At 36.6% G+C, this 21391-nt stretch overlaps 2 protein-coding genes across 2 annotated transcripts in view; one reads left to right on the top strand and one right to left on the bottom strand.

Moving 5' to 3' along the window:
• Nucleotides 1-21391, top strand: part of MYO6 (myosin VI) — a 183563-nt gene that overhangs the window by 38911 nt on the left and 123261 nt on the right. The gene's annotated exons all lie outside the window — the stretch shown is intronic.
• Nucleotides 985-2263, bottom strand: LOC119540627 (trace amine-associated receptor 4-like). The gene has a single exon (XM_037844661.1). It carries the CDS (start codon nt 2089-2091, stop codon nt 985-987), a length of 1107 nt encoding a protein of 368 aa, XP_037700589.1. The 5' UTR covers nt 2092-2263.

Here is a 21391-nt window from a genome sequence, read left to right as displayed (position 1 = left end):
GTAATGCTACTGATAAGAGAGTAGTAGTGTGAGGAATGACTATAAACCCAACTCAGAGATGCTAGGGATCCCCCAGATTCTGAAAGAGTTGGGAACTTGTGGGATCAAGAGCACATGTGGAGAAATCAGCCCTGAAAAAAGTTTGGGCATGCTCAGGTATAAAGTTACAGATGTGTTTTCAGTTGCGTCAGCAGAGTCTTGAGGGATTTTATACCTTATTGTGTTATTTTATTTCTGTCAGGTAGGCATTAGATCATTGTATGTTTTTATAGGATGGAGGCATATTGGGGCCATTAATGGAGTGTTGAAAATTTGGGACAGTATGTGAACAGGTAATGATATCATAATTTTAGTAAATATACTAATAATTATAATTACTAAATGATTAAAACAAATTGTTCAATTACCCTGTCAACTAATTGGATTTTTTTTTTTTTTTTCCTGAACCCTTTCTTTTATTCATCTTTCTCATTTAATAAGACAGTACACATGTTTCAAAATATTGTAAGTCTTGCATCAGTTTTTTCTGAAAGGGGTTTAAGTCAGAACCAATAAAACTGGAAGTAAGTGTAACCCCCTGCTTCTTTCTCCCCTTCTGTGTAATCGCATGTTCTGTAACCCAGGCTTCTGGTATTCTCAAGCTCTCTTCTTACTCTCCTAATGAGCAATAAAAATCTCAAGAAAGATTTAGATAAACTCGGTTATACCTGCTGTCAATGATTGTGTAGACCATCTGTTACTCCTCTTCTGATATTCTTTACAAGTTAAAGGGAGGAAAGCCTGGTTTGACTTAAGCCAAAAGAATGAGACTAAATGCCTCATTGTGGGACTCAGCAAGCCTTGGGAGAGAATTCCTTCTTATTGGAGGTGGCTTCCCCAGAACCCCAGAGACTGGCCACTTGGGTAGCTTTGGTACACCCAGAGGCTCGGCCTATCTGTCCTTCTGAGGTGTCTGTTACACACCAGAAGAACCTCTTTCTCTGCTCAGGCCAGGCTCCTGCCTTTGGAGAAAAAGAGCCTCTGAGACTTCATGCCAAAAAAGAACTGAGAGAAAGAGCAACTTAAGCCTGTGCAGGAAACAAGTTCTGGGTGGAAGATAGCTCCTGAGACCATCATCCTCAGTGCCTTGCGAAACCAAGGGTAAAACATGCCATATATAATGGGATTGAACGTGGAATTGAAATAACCCAGCCAGAGAAAGATATTGTACAAATCTTCAGAGGTTGTAAAATTAATGAAAGGGTCAGTGATCGTCAAGACAAAGAAGGGCAGCCAGCACAGCACGAACACTCCCATGACCGTGCTTAGTGTCTGGCTGGCCTTGCTTTCATTTCTGGAGGAGGCCTTCATTTTGCTTTGTGACCCAACCTGTATCATCCTAGGACCCTTGTCAATGTGCCTGGCGTGCTTCCTGGCTACTGTGAAAATGTGTATGTAAATCCCCACCATTATTGTCCCAGGGAGGAAGAAAGCTATGAAGGAGGCCAGCACGCCCCAGAGTTTGTTAAATATCAACACACACAAGCCTGTGCAGTTGATGGCTGCAACAAAGTCTTCTGCACCAATTATATTGAATTCAGAGAAAACCAGGCCAAAGGCAAAAAAGATGGGAACGGACCAGCTGATAAGTAGAAAGAGCTGAATGACAGGGACAGTGATTTTGGTGACATAGTGCAAAGGATCACACACAGCATAGTGGCGATCAACTGAGATGAAGCAGAGATGAAAAATGGAGGTAGTGCAGAGCATGATGTCACAGCAGCTGTGGACTTTGCAAAAGAGATCCCCAAAGTACCAGCAGGACTCGATGGACCTGACCATACTGAAGGGCATGACCACACAGCTCAGCATAAAGTCAGTGGTGGCCATGGAGAGGATGAGGAAGTTGGTCGGGGAGTGGAGCTGCTTGAAGTGTGCAATGGAAATGATGACGACCATGTTGCCCAGCATGGTCATGACTATGGCTCCAGCCATGGCAATGTACATGGCACACACGCTCAGCACAGACCTCACCTTCCTGGGGCATGAACTGTTAACAAAAGCAAAGCAAAATTGGACTTCTGGAGGGTTCCAAAGGTCAGGTGAACTCATTGTCTTTGACCCAAGAGGACTATGAGTCTTTTCCAAAAGTATGTGTTCCCCATATTACTCAAATAACAGATTCTGTAAGTCTTATGGGTTATCTTCTGTCATTTAGCAGCTGCCTTCATGAATTCAAGTTTAGGTTGATGTTCTCCTGTCCACAGAAGTTAAGTCTTGGTAACAAATTTGGCACTTCAGAGTCCTCAGTGTTTCATCTGTCATTTGATATAATTTATGCTGCTGCCCTGCCACGGCCACTGTCACCGGAGGCTCCTCTAGGGTGATGGTCAGATGTGACGTCAGCAGAGACATAAGCGGCCTCAGGCCCCTGCAGTCTTCTCCACTTGCTGCGAGCAGGACTTGAGGGGCTGCCCTGCCCCCACCTTCAAAAGACAGTGCAGTCCCTGGGCCCCATGCCCTTGTGGGTGGCACTCGGGGCAAGGTTGGTGGGACCCAAGGTCAAGGGTTGTCTTGAGGCTTCTGGCTCTCCCTCTGCAGGGGCCTGTGACCCACAGTTGAAGGAAGGCCCTTGAGGCTGGGAGCCACAATTCGGGTGATCTCGAGGGACAGGGCGCCTTTAACAGTGACTGCAATTAGCTGAGCCTGGTCCCTGGGCTTTGCTTACCTCTCTGTCTTCTCCTCCTCCTCAGCCTTGTCCTGATTGTTAAAGACATAAAAGATCGTTTCTAATAGGTCATTAGTGGGAGTTTGCTGGCCCATGGAGAGCTTCTGCAGCTTTCTTCAAATGTCATGGGCACACTGGCCTAATTGGATTTTAAATGTATTTATTTGACTTTTTAGAAAATATTTAAGTTGATTCTGTGAGGTAGGAAAGTGATTGTAAGTTTATCTATATGCTTTTGCTAGTCACTTAAAACAGACTAATTGCTATAAATGTGACATAAAATCCATAGATAACACATTTGTTGTAAATGCTATGCTCGTGTAGTGGTGAACAGTGAGGAGAAAACAGTCTTGGTAACTTGAAATTTCATGTTCTGGGAGGGCAGGCTGCTTACATGTGAGAGATATTATAAATGCTTGATTAAACTTGTCTAAGTTTTATGTAAAATTATAAATATTCCTCCAATTATTAGTAGTAGTAATAAAAATGGGAATAATAGCTTAATACTGAACTCCACAAGAGAATCATTGTGGAGAAACTAGGGTTCAGAATGAGGGCTCATAGTTGGAGAAAATTTTAAGAAACTGGAATTGACTAAATTGAAGGTAAGAAGACTGAAGACATGGTTCAGAGATGTTTTTGAATCTAGAAGATAGTGATTATTTATCTATCAGTTTTGTTAGTGAAAAATTCAGAAAGGCTTGGTCTTCACCTGCATTCTCAGGAATTGAGACCAGTCTGTTCATTTATTCATTTTAAACCATCAGACTGCCTACTATCTGAAGGCACTGTGTCAAATTCTAGAGTTGCATTAAGCTTATGTTTAACAGGGAGACAGATGTGTGTTTTTCACAGGGCAGCATTTGCCACAAAGGGGACGTTCTGTGGGCTCTCTGAGAACATGTTATGTGGGAAGATGTGAGAAGGAACAGCAGAGCAGCATAAGGTGATGGAAAACATTTGGTTGGATTGTCAAATATCCTTGTGGATTAATCAGTCCTTCCTAAGAATAAATCCCCCCCCCCCAAACTAACTCAGCGTTTGTTCATTGTGGTAAATGCATATAACCAGACAAAGTGAGTAAGAATCTTTGCTATTCCTACCACCTAGAGATAATCACACCTGTTTGCATTTTGGTGTATGATATTCTAGTGTTGCTTTTTATTCTTGTGCGTATGTATTATCTACAAAAATGAAATTAAAATAAAATAACCTCTTCCTGTTTTTAAAAGACCTAAAAACCAAATGCATGTTTGATTTTATAAGGTGATTTGGGAAATTTCATTTCTAAACCTGGAACTTATGATTCTCAAGTTCTCCGTTACCGTTGTGTAGCCTTTTGAAGGAGTGTAATTATCCTTAGAGCACTGCCCTAACACCTGCTACAGCCCCATTTAATAGCTCTACATGACAAATTATGTAGTTGAATGTCCATTTATAGTCCAAAGCAAGTATTTACTAAGGTGTATATATCATGTAATATAATTGTTTTTTGTTTTTTTATATTTTTACATAACAAAATGACTATGAATTATATATTTTGCTAAGGTTAATATCATCTAACAGTATGATAGTTCATTATTTTTGCACCAAATAAATGGAATGAAATTATGTTAATTGTATAAGGAATATAGAGAATTGATAAATTCTCTCCCACCATAATCTAAGATTTTCAGTAAGCTTGTCTTTTAGTTTTGACATGTTCTTGTTTTGTATTTATGTATCTTTCTACCACGAAATTGCTGATACCCTTTTATTTACTGCTGGATATTTTTTGCTGCCATTAGAGAATGAATGCAATTTAATGTTTTGTGTGACTCTTTAAATATTGGACTACGCTGAAGCAACATGAGTATTTTTACTTTTCATCTAACAATTGTCTTCTACACTTTTTTATGCTTCTTAAGTAATAGTTAGAATTTTATGGTATATTCCTTAGATTTTGCTTAGTAAGAAAAACAAGGAAACTGAATATTCCTTTTGGCTAATCCCTCTTCCCCTCATACTTTTAGGAAATGGTGCTCAAAAACATGGGTGGCTTAAATGGGGAGTTATTTTCTTGTAATGTGTACAAGAACATGCTTTCATATTATCTTTTATACATTGTAAAGAAGGTGCTGTTTTTGCTGTACTTATGTCCCAATAGACCAATGAGCTCTTTTCAGTAAATAGGATCCCCCCAGGACTTGGAATTTCCAGTTGCTGTGTTGCCACTGGTAATGGTAGAATCTGCTTGCCTGGGCAAATTCTTCTGTGGCTATAAACAGGCCTGAGAGAGCATGCAGGTCACCTCTGGGTTGGGAACATGTATGGAAGGTACTGCTGCCTTGGCTTCCAGCATGGTGGGCTGGGCTGGTCCTTGTCCCTGGGTGCTTCAAATGAGAGATGTTGGCAATTGTCCAGATTGGAAATATACCTTCTCAGGTTCCAGACTACCTTGGCTTGTCTGAGGGGCAGTGTATTGGTATAGCAGCACCTTGGGTGTATGCCTTCTTTGCCAGAGATCACTCTTCTACCCTGAGAGCTGTGCTGCTTATCTGTTGATGGTCTGGGAGCAGATTGCCAAATACAGGTCAGGAGGTGTATATGACCTGTAAAAGGATCTTCTCCTTTTCCAACAGGCTTTTCAAGGCTTGAGCTTTATTCAGCTGTTATTTGTTTAATGTTATTGTTGTAGTTTCTTAACAATTTTGATGTCTAGTCAAAGTTTAATAATTCATTTGTTCGATGGGGTAATACGACCTGTATCAGAAATTCATAGTGCTACTCTTATAAAGGAATGGAAAGTGGCTTTTTAATGGAGTTTGTTAATGCGTTCCTAGTAATGGTAATTAGTGACATTTACAAAGGTAGTTTGAATCCTGATATGTAGAGCAGATCAGTGTTGTGCTCGGTTTTCCTGCAGTGTGTAGCATATCACTGCTTTAAAGATTTCATCCTCCTCATCTTTTAATACTCAGTTTAAAATAGATCTCCTTTGTCCTGTTCTTGTCCTTCCCTGTCCTCCCCCAAACTCCATGCTTTATAAGCATCTGTGCCAGCATTTTAGATACTGTTGTATAATGTAATTTACTTGTCTTTCTCCTTCTTTAGATTATAAACTCCTTGTGTCTTCAGGGCCCAGTACTTTGTCCTGTTGAAATAGATGCTCATTAAATGTCTATTAAGTCAATAAGTTCATCTCAGCATTTGATTGTCAATATATTTTCTACTTCTTTTAAAAATTATTTTCTCCAAGTACAAATTCTAGTCTGTCACCTCAACATTAAATCTATTGGGGTGGTGATATTGGGATTGTTGAGGGCTTAAATAGAGCCAGAACACTTCGAATATTGTAGAAAAAAATAGGACCAGCAATGGAAAGAAAAGGTTTTTTAGGGAAGGTGAAATAGTTATAAACTGAAACATTTTGTCTTAAGAACTCTTTCCTTAATGATTTGGAATATGTGGTATGGGACATGTGGCAGAGACAAGATCATTTGCACATGTGAAAAAAAAATTAAGCTATGCTTCTTGGCACATTTTAGGATTAGATCAATCATTTTGAAAAATGTAGAAAGCTGAATTTACGTTTGTGTGCAATCTTTTTTTTTAACCTCCAACCTGAAGCTTTGTGTACTATTTTTTTCTGGCCTCAGAGTTAGACAAGTCTTACTGTGCAATAAGACTGTCACTTTTCCCTATCTGGAAGTAAGTGCTGTTATTATTTTGGTGTGTGCACTTCTGTATCTTTTACTATTACTTACATCTTTGGGTTGGTAGATATATGTAGTTTTGTATGTGTTTTTAATATATGAGGTCTTGTACTGCAGAAAATATTTTGCAACCTCTTTTTTTCCATGTAACAACAGGACTTAGATCTATGTCCTGTAAAGCTCCACCTTTCTGTCTTTAATTGCTGCATGGCTTTCTGTAGTCCAGATATGGCATAGTTAATAAACCACTGTCTTTATTGATAGGCATTTAGATTGCAGATTTTCTTTACTACAGTGCTATGATGAATAACCTTGGATGTGCCTCCTCATTTGAAGGTATATACTAACAAATACTGGATCAGAGGATTTACAAGTTTATAATCTCACTAACTGAACAACTCGATGATAGCTGTTAATTTTTATCAGTGTAATGAGTGAAAAGCTATCTTGTTTTAATTATATAGAAATATCATTCTTAAGGGGAAATAACAGAATTTAATGATAAAGATGGAGAAAATATGGTTTTCTGACATAATTCTTTACAGAGACATGATTGGCTGTTTGAGACATAGACTTTGCATTTAAGCAAGGTAAAAACATGTCAAATATTTGATTTTATGTGAAGAACCACTTAACTCCCTCTCCTCATTTCATTTCAGTTAGTTTAGTTTTCATTTGACTTGACTTGGCTTGTGTGTAATGCAGAGAAAAAAGTCCTTTTTGCGCTTCAGTTCCCAGAATCAGATATTTTGAAGGCTAAGACCTTGGGAAACATTTCCAAACTTGACAGAACACACTGTGAGTAAGAAAGTATGGAACCAAGCCACCATATATTATTATTCAAATTTAGAGGAATGGCAAAAAAAGGATAGAATTTTAAAGTGGTTAGAAAAATAGGCAAGTAATGAACTAATTAGAATTCAAATATACTTGAGGGTGTAGCTTTTAAATGTGCGTCATTAAATTTATTTGATTATTCTTTCAATGGTTAGTAAAGACATGATATATATACACATATATATATGTGTTTATATATATATATGATAAGCAAACTGAAACAAATGGGAATATGATATTATAAGGAAACGGTTATAAAATACCTAGCTAAGTCCCCTCTGGTATAAATTCTACTTTTGCTAGTCTTTTCCTTTCTCCATTTTGGTTGTTACTTACGATGGTCAAGGTCCAAAGCACTTTACAAATATTGTATAAGTAGTATAATTTCTTCTGTATTTCATGTTTTTAAATTTAAGAAATGGTAAAATAGACATAACTTAAAATTTGCCATTTTAACCATTTTTAAGCGTGGCATTACGTACATTCACAATGATGTGTAACCATCACCACTATTTCCAGAAATTTTTCCTCAACCCAAATAGCAGCTTCCTGCCCATTAAGTAATAACTCCCCTTTCTCCCCTCCTTACAGTCCCTGGTAGCCTCTATTTTGTGCATTTTAAGGTTTCCTGATATTGTGCATCAAGTGAATAGTTTTGCTTAATTATTTTTATGGTATTTAGTTGTATGTGTTTTGTATTGGTTAAGTGAAAATAAGTAAAAGGAGTGGCTTTTAAAAATTGAATTTCTGCCACCTTCACCTTTTCTCATTTCCTGGATGGGAAAAAATGCTTTAAATCAGAATATAAACTAATCATTGCCCTAATTATGCCATTTGGCTTTGTTTGCTAATTAAATTCTTACTAAAACAGCTTTTTAAAAAATAAAAATGCATTTTTGTTCAGTTTTATTGAGATATATTCACATACCATACAACCATCCACAGTGTACAAGTACCATCATATAGTTGTGCATTCATCACCAGATTTTTGAGCAAAAAATGCATTTTTAAAGCAGTATATTTCAATATTTTAATTGACATAGTTGACTTTCATTTGTGATACTTTTTGTAATATGTCAGTTTTACTTTAGGAACTATATGTTGTATTCTTTAACATTTTTAGATATTGGCAAAATCATTGTTTTTTAGGACACTTTTAAATAGGTGGTGTTAAAATGCTAGTCATAAAAGTATATTGGGAATTTTTCATTCTGTAAGAGACAGTGTAAGGTATGTGCTGGATGTCTATTGCTATGGATAGTTTTTTTGGGGACCTTAGGTCATTAAAGTAATCATAAACCCATTGGATGTTCTGTAAAGATGAACTAATAATGGTATGCTTCAGCTTTCCTAGAAACTTTAATCTTGGTATCTAAGGCTGTGTTGTTTATACAAGTTCTAACCTAACACATAACTGTATTTAGCCAGTTGAGTTGAAGAGAGCATTTAACTATTCAACAAACAAATATTTAATGATTCCTGTATATGATGTTTTGTTGTTAGACGATAATGGTGTATGAATAAGCAGGAAAAAGTTGAGAGAAACTAATGATATATAAAGTTAAAGCAGTGTGCTGTGGCAGTACAGAACAAGGTAGAAGAGGAGAAATTTGCTTAATTTTTTGAAGTAGTGAGTAGAATTGCAAGAGATGGAGAACAGAAGAGAGGCCTTTCTGGCAGAAAGAGTGCAGGTTGTGTGTGCATGTAATGGTGACACTTCAGTGTACTTGGGCACAGAATACCTGCTAAGTGCAGAAGATACCCTTGGAAAATTTGACCCATTCAGTATTATGAGAAGGATGCTGTCTGAGTCCATCTCCAAAATGGAGTAGATATGTTGATCTGTACTGGGTGATAACTCAGCTTTCCAGGTATTCAAGATTGCATATGTTTCCTCTTGTGTCACTTGGAGAAACTGTTTCTGTTCAAGATAAGATAAGCAAAAGCATAAGGGGAGTGGGGTGTTACCTAAACCACATGGACAGATGAGGAGCTGCGCTAGAGTTCAGAGTGAAACTAATTATTCTGAGTAAACTTATTCCAAATACTAAAGTGAGGTGAGTCTTGTAAAAGTGCAGCAGGATTATGGAGATAAGTTTGGAATGGATTTCACAGGTTCTTTGGCTTAATGGAATTTTTGTAAATAAAAACATTTTCCTTTGCATTTTGAGTCTGAATTTGTGCTAGGCATCTTGTTGGAAGTTAATGATAGGCTGAAATGTTTATTAATTTCCTTAATTTGTATCAGTTTAAAATAGTTCTATGTTGTAGCTTTATATTGTTTTCTGTCCCTTTCCTTATACCCTTTCATTCAAGATGATGCGATCTTATTGCTGCTTCTTCCAACAGAATCTTGGTTTTTGTTTTTGTTTTTTCTCTACAACTGGTTAAAAAGAAATGTAGGGAAAAAGCCTCTTATAATTTAGTCATTTGATATGTTGATGATTATAAAGCTCTTCTAATTCTCCTTTGCCTCCTAGTCATATGGCTTAACTAGCTAAATGAATTACTGTTCTCTTCACTAGTTTGTTGCTCTGGTTGTTACACTTTGCATCCTTTCTCTGATATTCCATCCCTAGATTCATGTTTCCTTTCTTTCCCTTTTCCCTTTCAAGCCTGTTTTCCATCTGTCCTGGTTTCCTTGTCCCATATCTATTATTTTTGTACTATCTCTTAAGCTGAAAACAAATTCTCTCTGTCTAACCAAGGTTTCTGCTATCTTCACAGACCTCTCTGAAGTCAACTTGTTGCAAATTTAGCTTTTTGTAAAAGAACAAGTGATAGTCTTTGATATCCCCAGAGAGCTTTTTAGTCTCTCCCTCCTTACAGTGCCTCTAGTTTTCTCCCAGTATTTAGTTTTCTCTGTCGTCTTAGTGTACAGGCTTAAGACCTTGTTTTGATTTTGAATGGGAAATATTGCATGGATCACATGGTTGGGTTTAATGAACCAGTAACCCCACTTGTGACATTAGGACATTCAAAGAGATTTGTTAAATGGGGCTTTCAACATTCTTCCCTTTGTCTCTTTTAGTATTCTGGTGACCAGCTCACATGGTGGAGATGTTTATTATAATAATGAAATATTTTACAGAAGTGGCATTTGATAGCTCAGCTATCATTTTGAACATCCCACTTACCTCAGTAATATTGACACATGCCATAATTAGACAAGGCCTTGAGCACTAAGAGGTCAATAAAATGGATAATTTTGGCAATAAAGGCAAGAGTCCTCTACTAAATTCTTGACTCTACTTACCTATGGTCATTTTGGTTATCATTTAGTGTTTTCCAGCATTATCAAAAGACTGGGAAATTTTTCATCTATGTTAAAGCACAGTTACATGAATTTTACTTACACTTGTGAATCTTTTAAGTGGGAGAGAGGAAAAGGGCAGGCAATGTTTTAGGGAGAAGTGATTTCTGCCTTATGGTGAGGGGATGAAAGGAAGACGCTTGCATAATTCTTATTCCTCAGAGGTTGCCTTCAGTAGGGCCGTGGGAAGTAGTCACAGTGAATGGACCTTTTCTGTGAGTGGTAGGAGAGATCCTGAATGAGAGAGATTTTACCTGAGGGCCTGAGGTGGCGGTGAGTGGTGGGGGAGTTTGAAATAACCAGGGTTGGAGCCAGAGAATGGAGGTGAGGTTGAAAGCCAGAACTAAGACTGTAATAGATTCAGGCTGGGGAAAATCAGCAGACCATAGGATGTGGCAGTAAGGAGCAGAACAGAGTGAAAGGAAGTTTGTACTTGAAGGAGGCAAATAAAAAGATGGTGGATTAAAGAACAGAAGAGCTGGAGCAGAGGAGAGAAATAAAGCTCCAGCATGTTGGGGATTGAGGGTATTGCTGTACTTTGAAACTCTGTTATAGACAAGCTGAAGCCATTTATTGTTTAATTTGTTGATCCTTGGAATTGGGAAAGGAGGGATAAATCTAGTGATGCAAGGAGTCACTTACTTAAACATTTTATAATGTGGGTTTGTCATATATATAATGTTTTTCATTAAGTACATGTACATTTTTATTTATTCATCTCATCTAATCTAATGAATATTTTATTGTGCACCAACTATATGCCAGGATAAGAGATAGAGAAATGTAAATGAGTATACTCTATTCTGTTGCTGGGTAAAAAGAGGAATGAGTTCAGTATAATGTGGAAGTTGAATTTCTTCATATGTGATTTGTTTCTAGCAAGTTAATTTTTCAAAGAACAGAGTAGTGAGCTTTCTCATATTGAAGAAGAAAGTCATAGCAACATGTAAGCCATGAAAACAGCTGAGAATTCTGCTGAGGAGCCTTCCTTTGGGGACAGAACTATGGTTTTTTTTGGGGGGTGGGGGGTGGGTCTCTGCTGTTCAAAATTCTTCCCAACTCTGAGGTTATAAAGATAATCTCCTATATAAACTTCTAGAAGCTTTTTGTTTGCTTTTCACATGAAGATCTATAACCCACTTGTATATATGACTTTTATGTGAGATGTGAAGATAGGGCCTGTTTTAGTTTCCTGGGCTGTTCAAGCAAATACAATGAAATGGGTTGGGTTAAACAATGGAATTTATTTGTTCACAGTTTGAGGCTGAGAGAAAGTCCAAATCAAGGCATCATCAAGGTGCTACTTTCTCCTCAAAAACTGGAGTTCTGGGGCTGGCTGCTGGTGACCCTTGCTCCATGGCTTCTCTGTCACATGGCAAGACACATGGTGGCCTCTCCTGGCTTCTCCGTTCCCTTCTAGGGCTGTTGAAGCTCAGCTTCTTGCTTCTGTGACTTTCTCTCTCTGTCTGAATTCTGTTCGACTTACAAAGAACTCCAGTAATGGGATTAACACCCATCCTGGTTGAGCTGGGCAACATCTTAACTGAAGTAACCTAATCAAAAGGTCCTACTTACAAATGGGTTCACACCCACAGGAATGGATTGGATTTAAGAATTATGTTTTTCTGGGGCATGTATAGATTCAAACCACCACAGCCGAATTTCATTGTTTCTCCAAATGGAAATCCAGGTATCCCAAAAGCAATATTAAAAAATTCATCTTTCCCCATTATTCTGCCTTGCTACTTTAGTTGTAAAACAAGTATTCATATATGTAAAAGTGTTTGTTTTGTTTCATTGGTCTTTTTGTCTCTTCATGCACTGTTACCATAATGTCTTATTATTGTAGTTTTATAGTAAATCTTGTCTTCTTGTTCTTATTTAAGAACGTTTTGGCTTTTCTTGCATTTCCATATAAATTTTGGGATCAACTTGTCAAGTTCTAAAAAAAAATCTGTTTGGAATTTTACTTGGGTTGCATTGAACCTAGAGATCACTGTGGAGAGAACTGGCATCTTAAGTATTGAATCTTCTCATTTAGGTTCATAGTGTATTCTTTTTATTTATTTGGGTCTTTGCTAATTTCTCCTAATAATGTTTTATTGTTTTCTCTGTAGTCATTTCACATATATATATTTAAACTTTTTACTTTTCTCTCTTTTCAGACTTCAGGAGCATTGTAGGAATGATACCATTCAAACAGTTCCTGTATACCCTTCACCCAGATTCCTCAGATGAATACCTTACTACATTTCGTTAATCCTTCTCTCTCTTTCTATACATACATACATTCCTACATGGTATATACATACACACACACTTGTGTTTTTTTTGCATGAATCTTTTGAGTATTAGTTGCAGACAGAAGTGCCCCTTTACTCCTAAACACTTCATGTGTATTTCACAATAACAAAATCAGTCTCTTCCCTGGCCACAGTGCTATTATCGGTACTGTTTGTTTAAAATATACAGGCCTTATTCAGAGTTCACCAGTTGCCTCAAATATGTGTTGCATTCATTTGCCATGTTGCTTTTGTCTTCTGTCGTCTGGAACATTTCCTCCATCTTTGTGTTTCATGACATTGACATTTTTGAAGAATACAGGCCACTTATTTTGTATAAAATCACTCAATTTGGGTTTGTCTGATATTTCCTCTAGAGATTCAGATTTTCACTTTTGGCAGGAGTACCACAGAAGTAGTATGATGCACTGAGCTGACCTTTGATCATTTGGTTAAGGTGATTCCTGACACTTTACATGTGAAGTACTATTTTTTGCTTTGTAATTAATAAGTATCTTAAGAAAATGCATGTATGTATTTAGGTTTTATTGTATTAACATATACGTAATTTAAAATTTGTAGTTTTAACCATTATTAAGTATATACTTCAGTGCCATTAATTATATTCGCAATGTTTTGTTACCATTACCACTATCCATTACCAAAACTTTTTCATCACCCGAAACAGAAACTCTGTAACCATTAAGCAATAACTTCTTATTTTCCCATCCCCTCAGACCTGAGAACCTCTAATCTACTTTCATCTCTATGAATTTGCTTATTCCAGATTTTTCATATATGTGGAATCATACAATATGTGTCCTTTTTGTCTGACTTATTTCATTTAGTGTGTTTTCAAGGTTCACCCACATTGTAGCATGTATCAGTATTTTGTTCCTTTTTATGGCTGAATAATATTCTATTGTATGTATATACCACATTTTGTTCATTCAATCATCTGTTGATGGCCTCCTGTACCTTGTTTTCAGTTATTTTGGGTGTATATGTAGGAGTGGAATTGTTGAGTTATATGGTAATTCTATGTTTAACTTTTTTGAAGAGCCCCCAGATTGTTTTCTTCAGTGGCTATATGATTTTACATTCCCACCAGCAATGTATAGGGGTCTCATAGCTCTGCATCCTGGCTAACGCTTACTTTCTGTTTTTATTTTTGTTTTTTTTTTTTTTAAACAAGAGTCATCCTAGTGGGTGTGAAGTAGTGTCTTATGGTTTTAATTTGCATTTTGCTAATGGCTAATGGTATTGAGCATAGGGAGATGCACATATTTTTAAATTATATTTATTCCTAGATATTTATGTTTTTTGATGCTATTATAAATGTATCTTTTTTCTTTTTTCCCTTCCTCTCTCCCTCCCTCCCTTCCTATCTATCATTCATCATCTTTTGCTCTGTCCTCTGAACATATGAGAGCAAGCTGCACATATCTTTGAACAAACAGTATAATTCACATATACCTTTCCCATGGGCAAGAACATTCTTTCATGCAATCTCATTAAGAGCAGCTAAGAAGTTCAAGAAATTCAACATTGATACCAAGCTTACATTCTATATTTCCTTTTCTGTGTGTGTGTGTGTATCCCATCTGTGTCCCTTTGAGCCTCCTCTCCTCCATCCTCAGATCCCATCCAGGATCATTCTTGGCATTTAATTGTCTTCTATTTAGATTATTTTTTTTTTAAATTGTGGAAACGTATATATAGCCTAAATCTTCCCATTCCACCCCCTCCCTAGCATTCCATTAGTGGGATTAATCACATTTAGAATGTTGCAATGCTATCACCTTCCCACCATACCTTTCTAGAAGTTTCCCTTCACCCCAAACAGAAACCCTACTCTCATTTCTTAACTCCCCATTGCCCCTTCCCCCACTTCTTGTAACCCCTACTCTACTTTTCATCTCTATGGTCATATTCTCTGATACTTTCTTTGTGTTTACCATAGGGCTTAAATTTAGCATCTTAAATCTATAACAGTCTTGTTTTTTTCTGATACCAACTTAACTTAAATATAACACATAAACTATGTTCCTATACTCCATTATTCCCCCACCTTTATGTAGTTCTTGTCAAAAATTACATATTTTACATTGAATCCACAACCACTGATTTATCATTACAGTTTATGTATTTTAGATCCTCTAGGAAGTAAATAGTGGAGTTATAAATAAAAAATGCAGTAGTGTTGCTATTTATATTTATCATGTGATCTTTACTGAAAATCTTTATTTCTTCATGTAGTTTCAGTCAATTGTTTAGTGTCCCTTCCTTTCAGCCTGCTCATCTCCCTTTAGCATTTCTTATAGGACTGATTACTGGTGGTGAAGTCCCTCAGCTTTTGGTTATCCGGGAATGTTTTTATCTCCCCCTGATTTTTATCCTCCAGGTGTTTGTGAATTCTCCAAGTCTCTGATGGTTATTGACTTCTATTTGTATTCCATTGTGGTCAGAGAATGTGCTTTGAACAAATTCATTTTTTTTTTTTTTTTTTAAATTTATTGAGGCTTGTTTTTATGCCCCAGCATATGGTCCATTCTGGAGAAAGATCCATGATCACTAGAGAAGAATGTGTGTCCTGATGACCTGGGATGTAATATTCTATATATGTCTGTTAACATTTTCTATGTCTCTCCTTTCTTTATTTCTCTGTCGGTAGGGCTCCCTTTAGTATCTGAAGTAGGACAGGTCTTTTATTAGCAAAATCTCTAAGCGTTAGTTTGTGAAAAATTTAAGCTCTCCCTCAAATTTGAAGGAGAGTTTTGCTGGATAAAGTATACTTGATTGGAAATTTTTCTCTCTTAGAATTTTAAATATGTCATGCCACTGCCTTCTCACCTCCATGGTAGCCGCTGAGTAGTCACTACTTAGTCTTATGTTGTTTCCTTGTATGTGGTGAATTGCCTTTCTCTTGCTGCTTTCGAACTTGCTCCTTCTCTTCAGTATTTGAGAGTCTGATCAGAATATGTCTTGGAGTGGGTTTATTTGGATTTATTCTATTTGGAGTTCGCTGGGCATTTATGCTTTGTGTATTTATATTGTGTAGAAGGTTTGGGAAGTTTTCTCCAACAATTTCTTTGAATACTCTTTCTAGGCCTTTACCCTTCTCTTCCCCTTCTGGGACACCAATGAGTCTTAAATTTGGACGTTTTATTTTATCTATCGTATCCCTGAGATCGGTTTCGATTTTTTCATTTTTTTTCCCCATTCTTTCTTTTGTTCTTTCATTTTCTGTTCTGTGATCCTTGAGGAGGCTGAGTCGTTGTTCACCTTCCTTTAATTTTGTATTATGAGTATCCAGAGTCTTTTTAATTTGGCCTACAGTTTCTTTAATTTCTGTAAAATCTTCTATTTTTTTAATTTACTCTTGCAATTTCTTCTTTATGCTCTTCTTGGGTCTTCTTTTTGTCTTTTATATCCTGTGCCATGCTCTTCTTCTTGTACTTTATATCCTGAGCCATGCTCTTGTTGCCTGTCTGTAATTCTTTGATTAATTGTGCCAAGTACTGTGTGTCTTCTGATCTTTTGATTTGAGTGTATTGGTTTGGGTTCTCCATATTATCTGGTTTTATCATATGCTTTAAGATTTTCTGTTGTTTTTGGCTTCTTGGCATTTTCTTTACTTGATTCCTAATTTGACAGAACTGCAGCTTGGTGGCGTACACTTTCTCTAACCAGCGGATGGCATCCATGAGTCACCGATTTCCCTCAAATCAGTTCTCCCCCACTTTATCTTGGTGGTGTGTGGGGGTCTAATTCTTGTGGGGTCCAATTGGTGCACCAAGTTTGGGAGTGTTGTTGGCGCTGTCCACCCTGAATGTGGGGTGTGTGTCTGGGTGGTTAGGGAGGCAGGGCAGCTTTAATAATCAAACCTCCCAGGTGTTCCCAGAGGTTTAAGGCTGTTCTCTGCTGCTGACCCACGAGTCCTTGGTATTGGCATAGGTTCCCTGGGATTTCTGAGCGGTTCCACCTTCCCAGCTGTGCTCTTCCAGGACCTCTGCTGAGGGAGGGCCGCGCCACGTTGCTAGTGCGCGCCGGTTGGCCAGGGAAGCCCTGGGTTGCTGGGCCATGTAGGGGCACTCCCAGCCTGCTTCAAAGATGGTTGAATGGGAAGTGTTAACTTTCCCCTTTTCACACAGCTCCGCCCTCCCAGCTCCGGGACAATCAGCCATGGTTGTATTAAAGGCCACTGTCCACGGCTGATATTGTGGCTTGTGTGTAAGTGCTGCGGGAAAGATTCCCTGTCACACTGGGTTTCTTGGCACGGCTCTGGGCTGTGGGTCTGGCCCTGGGCAGGAGTGTCCCCCGCCCACTGGGGAGATGGCTGCAAGGAATGCGGATTTTTTTTTTCTCCTTTTGGCTCCCCTCTGCTCCTCTGGTCTGGAGACAATCAGCAGCAGGTGTGGGAAGGTGTATCCTCCACGCCAGACACTGAGGCATTAGCCCAGCCCGCTCCCACCATGCTTCACTGCATGGCTCCCCGCATCGTATCTGCAGCCACTCCCGGGCTTTTTTTTTTCAAAGAACTAGTCCGTCTCCAAACGCCAGCCCACTGTTTCCCCACACCGCAGCATGGCTGCGGGACTTTCAGCCCACTCACTCACTCGTTTCAGAATGCAGGCTCCTGGTTACGCCAAATGCACGTTCCTTGTGGATTTAGCAGACCTTGTCTGGCTGGTGCATCGCTGGCATTTGTGTTCTGGGTCACTTTCTGGTTTTTATCTAGTATTTTTCATAGAGGTGTTTTTTTGCCCTGTCCCACCTAGCCGCCATCTTAGGTTCTCTCTTATAAATGTATCTTAAAAATTATTTACTCTTTATTGTTGATATATAGAAATATAATTAATGTCTGAACATTGATTATATATCCCACAAACTTACTAAACTCATTATTATAATTTATCTATAGATTTTTTTTTATTTCTTTTGTTTACAATTATGCCTGCAAAGAAGATAGTTTTATTACTTCCTTTACGTCCCTATATCTGTTGCTTCTTTTTCTTGCCTGACCATATGGAGTAAGACTTTGAGTAAAATGTTGAATAGAAGTGGTGGTAGCGGGCATCCTTACCCTGTTTTTATTCCTAAAAGGGGAGCTTTCCATGTTTTTCCAATAAGTATGATTTTTTCCTCCTTTGACACCTAGATCAGATTAAGAAAGTTGAGATTTTGATTTTGCAACAGATTTAAGAATGAAAAAATTTATTTCTACCCAACCTTTCACAAGGATCTCTTTGAACATTTGTGAAGTAGAAGCATTTGAGTTGAACATTTTAAAAGTTTACTTTTGAGCCATATTAATTGCTATTTTGTAAATTGCTTTCAGCATTATATATTGGAGTGCTTACTTGAGTACTTTTTTGGGGAAAAAGAATGTTAAATAATAAATATATATTAAAATATAGACTTCTCCTATGGTGAAACACTTCTACCAGTGGGCTCTGATAGAAACAGATTTTTAAAAGAAAATAAAGGGGTTGGCAGAGTTTAGTTGAAAGCAAATGGATGGACAAAGGGGAGCCTTGTCCTGGTGCTCTGTGTTATGTGGCTATGGATGAGTCACAACTTTTGCCTGCTTCCTTTTTATATTTGGAAGTGAGCACAATAGCATTGGTCATTGATTATTCTTATTGTAGAAACAGTCAAATTCTGTTATTCTGCAGAAGAATTGGTGCATCAATCATAGTCACTATTGTTATTTCGTTCTAAGTTTAAGTTTTGGTCTAAGATGGATTTATTTCATGGCTTGATCCAATCTAGTATGTTTTAAATTATTTTACTTTTATTGGCTTTGAGTTACGCTGGATGATAATAAGGGGTTATCAGAATCTTGCTAACAAAATTAAGCTATTAAATTATTCTCCAAAAGATATGTACTGTATAATTATTTTATACAAGGAAAAAAAAGGGAATTTTTGCCACAGAAGTCAAGATCCCAAACATACATTTTTATCATTATGCCACAGAATAGCAGTGAGGCTCAGAGTGGAAGAGCTTCTTTAAAGTTTCCTGACTATTTTTACATCCGTTTTTATCTAGCTAGAGAGTCTTCATTTAGAATATAGTATTAAGTAACTTAATTATATCTTTTCTAGAGATATTTAGCCGTATAGAATTGTGATCTTTATTTTATACTATTTTTTTCTTTTGTCAAAAATCCTATTGTAGTGTGCACCAGTTTTAATTGTGCTTAAATTACATTTAAATCTAGGAGGTACAGTGATATTTTGAGGCCATTGATATACACATTCGTGAATATGATTGTGGATATTAATTATTCAAAACAGATGTACTTAATCTGAATAAAATTCAGTTTGTATGAATAAATGACATTAGTGAAATGAGTGGAGATCCAAATTTTAATACTATGTAAGTGGAGATTTCTTCTTTGAGTACATGTGAACTCTGTGTGTGTCTGTGGGTTGAGACCATGTGCTTTACTGTAAAAAACACCTCTCGTAGTTTCTCCATTGCACCACCCATAGCAACAGATTTGGAGGAAGTTTGACTTTCAAACATGTTGATAACTACTTTTTATTTTCATATCTTTTTCTTGAAAATAGTACTTTACTAGATTTCTCATTCTATAAAATCTAATTATAAATTATTACACTCAAATTTATTTCTAAACTTAAAAAACTAATAGCAAGATAACTAAAACAGAGGTTCAGTTAAAAATACATTTTATGCATTTAGATTAGTAAAAATTTTGCCCAGTTTCTTACATCTTTAGTATATAAGATTATGAAGACAACAAATGTCAAACAATACCATTTTTAAAGGTATTTCCAATGTAGCATTAAAAATAGCCTATAATACTTCATAAAATAATATAAAAGATAAATATTTTAAGATATTTCGAAGTGGGTAATGGTGAGGGCAAAGTTCTGACTACCATTCCGACTAAATTTTCATGTGATATGGTTTTCTGGACTTCTCCCCATACTGATCACTTTCCTTCAAATATACTCTTGTATTGAATAATGTACTCTGGGTGTAATCTTAGTAAGGTAGAGTACTGTTTTAAAAGTGATTCTTCTTTTAACTTTCAGTTGCTGAAAATGTGTTGAGTTATAGTTGACTGGAGACTATAAATTTCATCCACAGGAATTCTTTCAAGCCTGTTATCCCTATCAGGTACTTGTGTGATTTTTTTTTTTTTAATGAGCAGAAGCTACTCCATTAATGAGTTCATCACACTAACTGAACTTTGGGCATCTTACTTAGTTCATCTAGTTCTCATTTTCCTCAATTAAAAAATAATACTAGAACTTAACATATAGAATTGCTATTCTTGTCCGATAAATGTTAAATTAACGTTTATTTTTAATTTTATTTCTAACATAACTTATGTTTTTTGCCTAATGAAGTGTCAGAGCAGATACTGTGAAGTTTTGAGGGAACAATTAAGTGAAGATTTGGGGGAGTAAGCTAACTCTCAGAGGCAATTTGACATTTCTCAAAGAAAAATTTATTTAGATCATGAGTATTAAATTATAATGAATTTTCCTCAGTTCTTCAAATATTGCTATCTCAGAAAATTAGAGTTTTGGACACCAGTTCATCTTTTGGTGTTTCCATTATTATATAGGCCCACATTATCCACTGCGGAACCTGGCTTTATCTTCTGTAGGCGTTACGGTTAAACTTTGGTACCTAGTCAATGTCTAACAATGATTACCAGGTTCAATAAAAGCAGTCTCGATACTAACAGTTTCTGATTGGTACCAAGTTGTTAGTTAACCCAGGAAACTTTTTGCTCGAGAAGATGGTTTGACAATACTGAAAAGGCATTTTTCTGTGGAATATATCAAGTGATGGCTATTGTGTGTGGAAAATTTGATCAATAGTAATGATTTTGCTAGTTTTGGGTACTTCTTTTTTTACTTCCTTATGCTTTTTGATTCATTGTATACATTTGAGCATTTTGTTAACATTTCTGTGAAGTTTCTTTTTATAAAGATTTAAAAATTTTAAATGTTTTTAATGATTTTCCCATACCTTGGATTTAATCTCTTTCCTTTTAGGAACCACATTTCCAGTTTTATGTGGAAGTAGTGAGAATACAAGTTACCAAGAATGTAATTCGCTTACCTGAAATACATTTTATAGCGAAGTTTTAAAGATTAAGTCAATACTCTGAGGAATGATTTTATTAAGAAAGTATTAAGACTTTTAAAAAACAACAAATAAGATTACTAATATGAAGTTTTCAGATTAATAAGCTTTATTAAACATTACCAAGGCAATGATAAAAATAATTAACAGTGAATTAGTCAATAAAAATGGTTTTCCTGATTTCTTGTTAAACATGGAGAACTGTCTCTGTTCTGAAACTTCATTACAATGACAGAATGGAGATTTGAAAGAAAAGATATAAATCCACAAAAGTGAAGAGATTAGAAGAATAAGAAACAACAGTTGAGGGTTTTCCACAGATAGTAAAATATTATCTGACTTGGTTAAGTGGATGAATCTGTATTCTAAATTCTTACAGAGAGGTAAACCAACAAGAAGTGATGAGATTAAACTGAAGAATTCC

This window comes from Choloepus didactylus, chromosome 7, assembly GCF_015220235.1.
Source record: "Choloepus didactylus isolate mChoDid1 chromosome 7, mChoDid1.pri, whole genome shotgun sequence".
Lineage (NCBI taxonomy): Eukaryota > Metazoa > Chordata > Mammalia > Pilosa > Megalonychidae > Choloepus > Choloepus didactylus.
Note: the sequence above shows the minus strand (reverse complement) of the source record. Positions and strands in the feature narration are given on the sequence as shown.

Bases quoted from the DNA above. Each gene is read 5' to 3' on its own strand.
- LOC119540627 (XM_037844661.1), bottom strand. From the start codon at position 2,091: ATGAGTTCACCTGACCTTTGGAACCCTCCAGAAGTCCAATTTTGCTTT.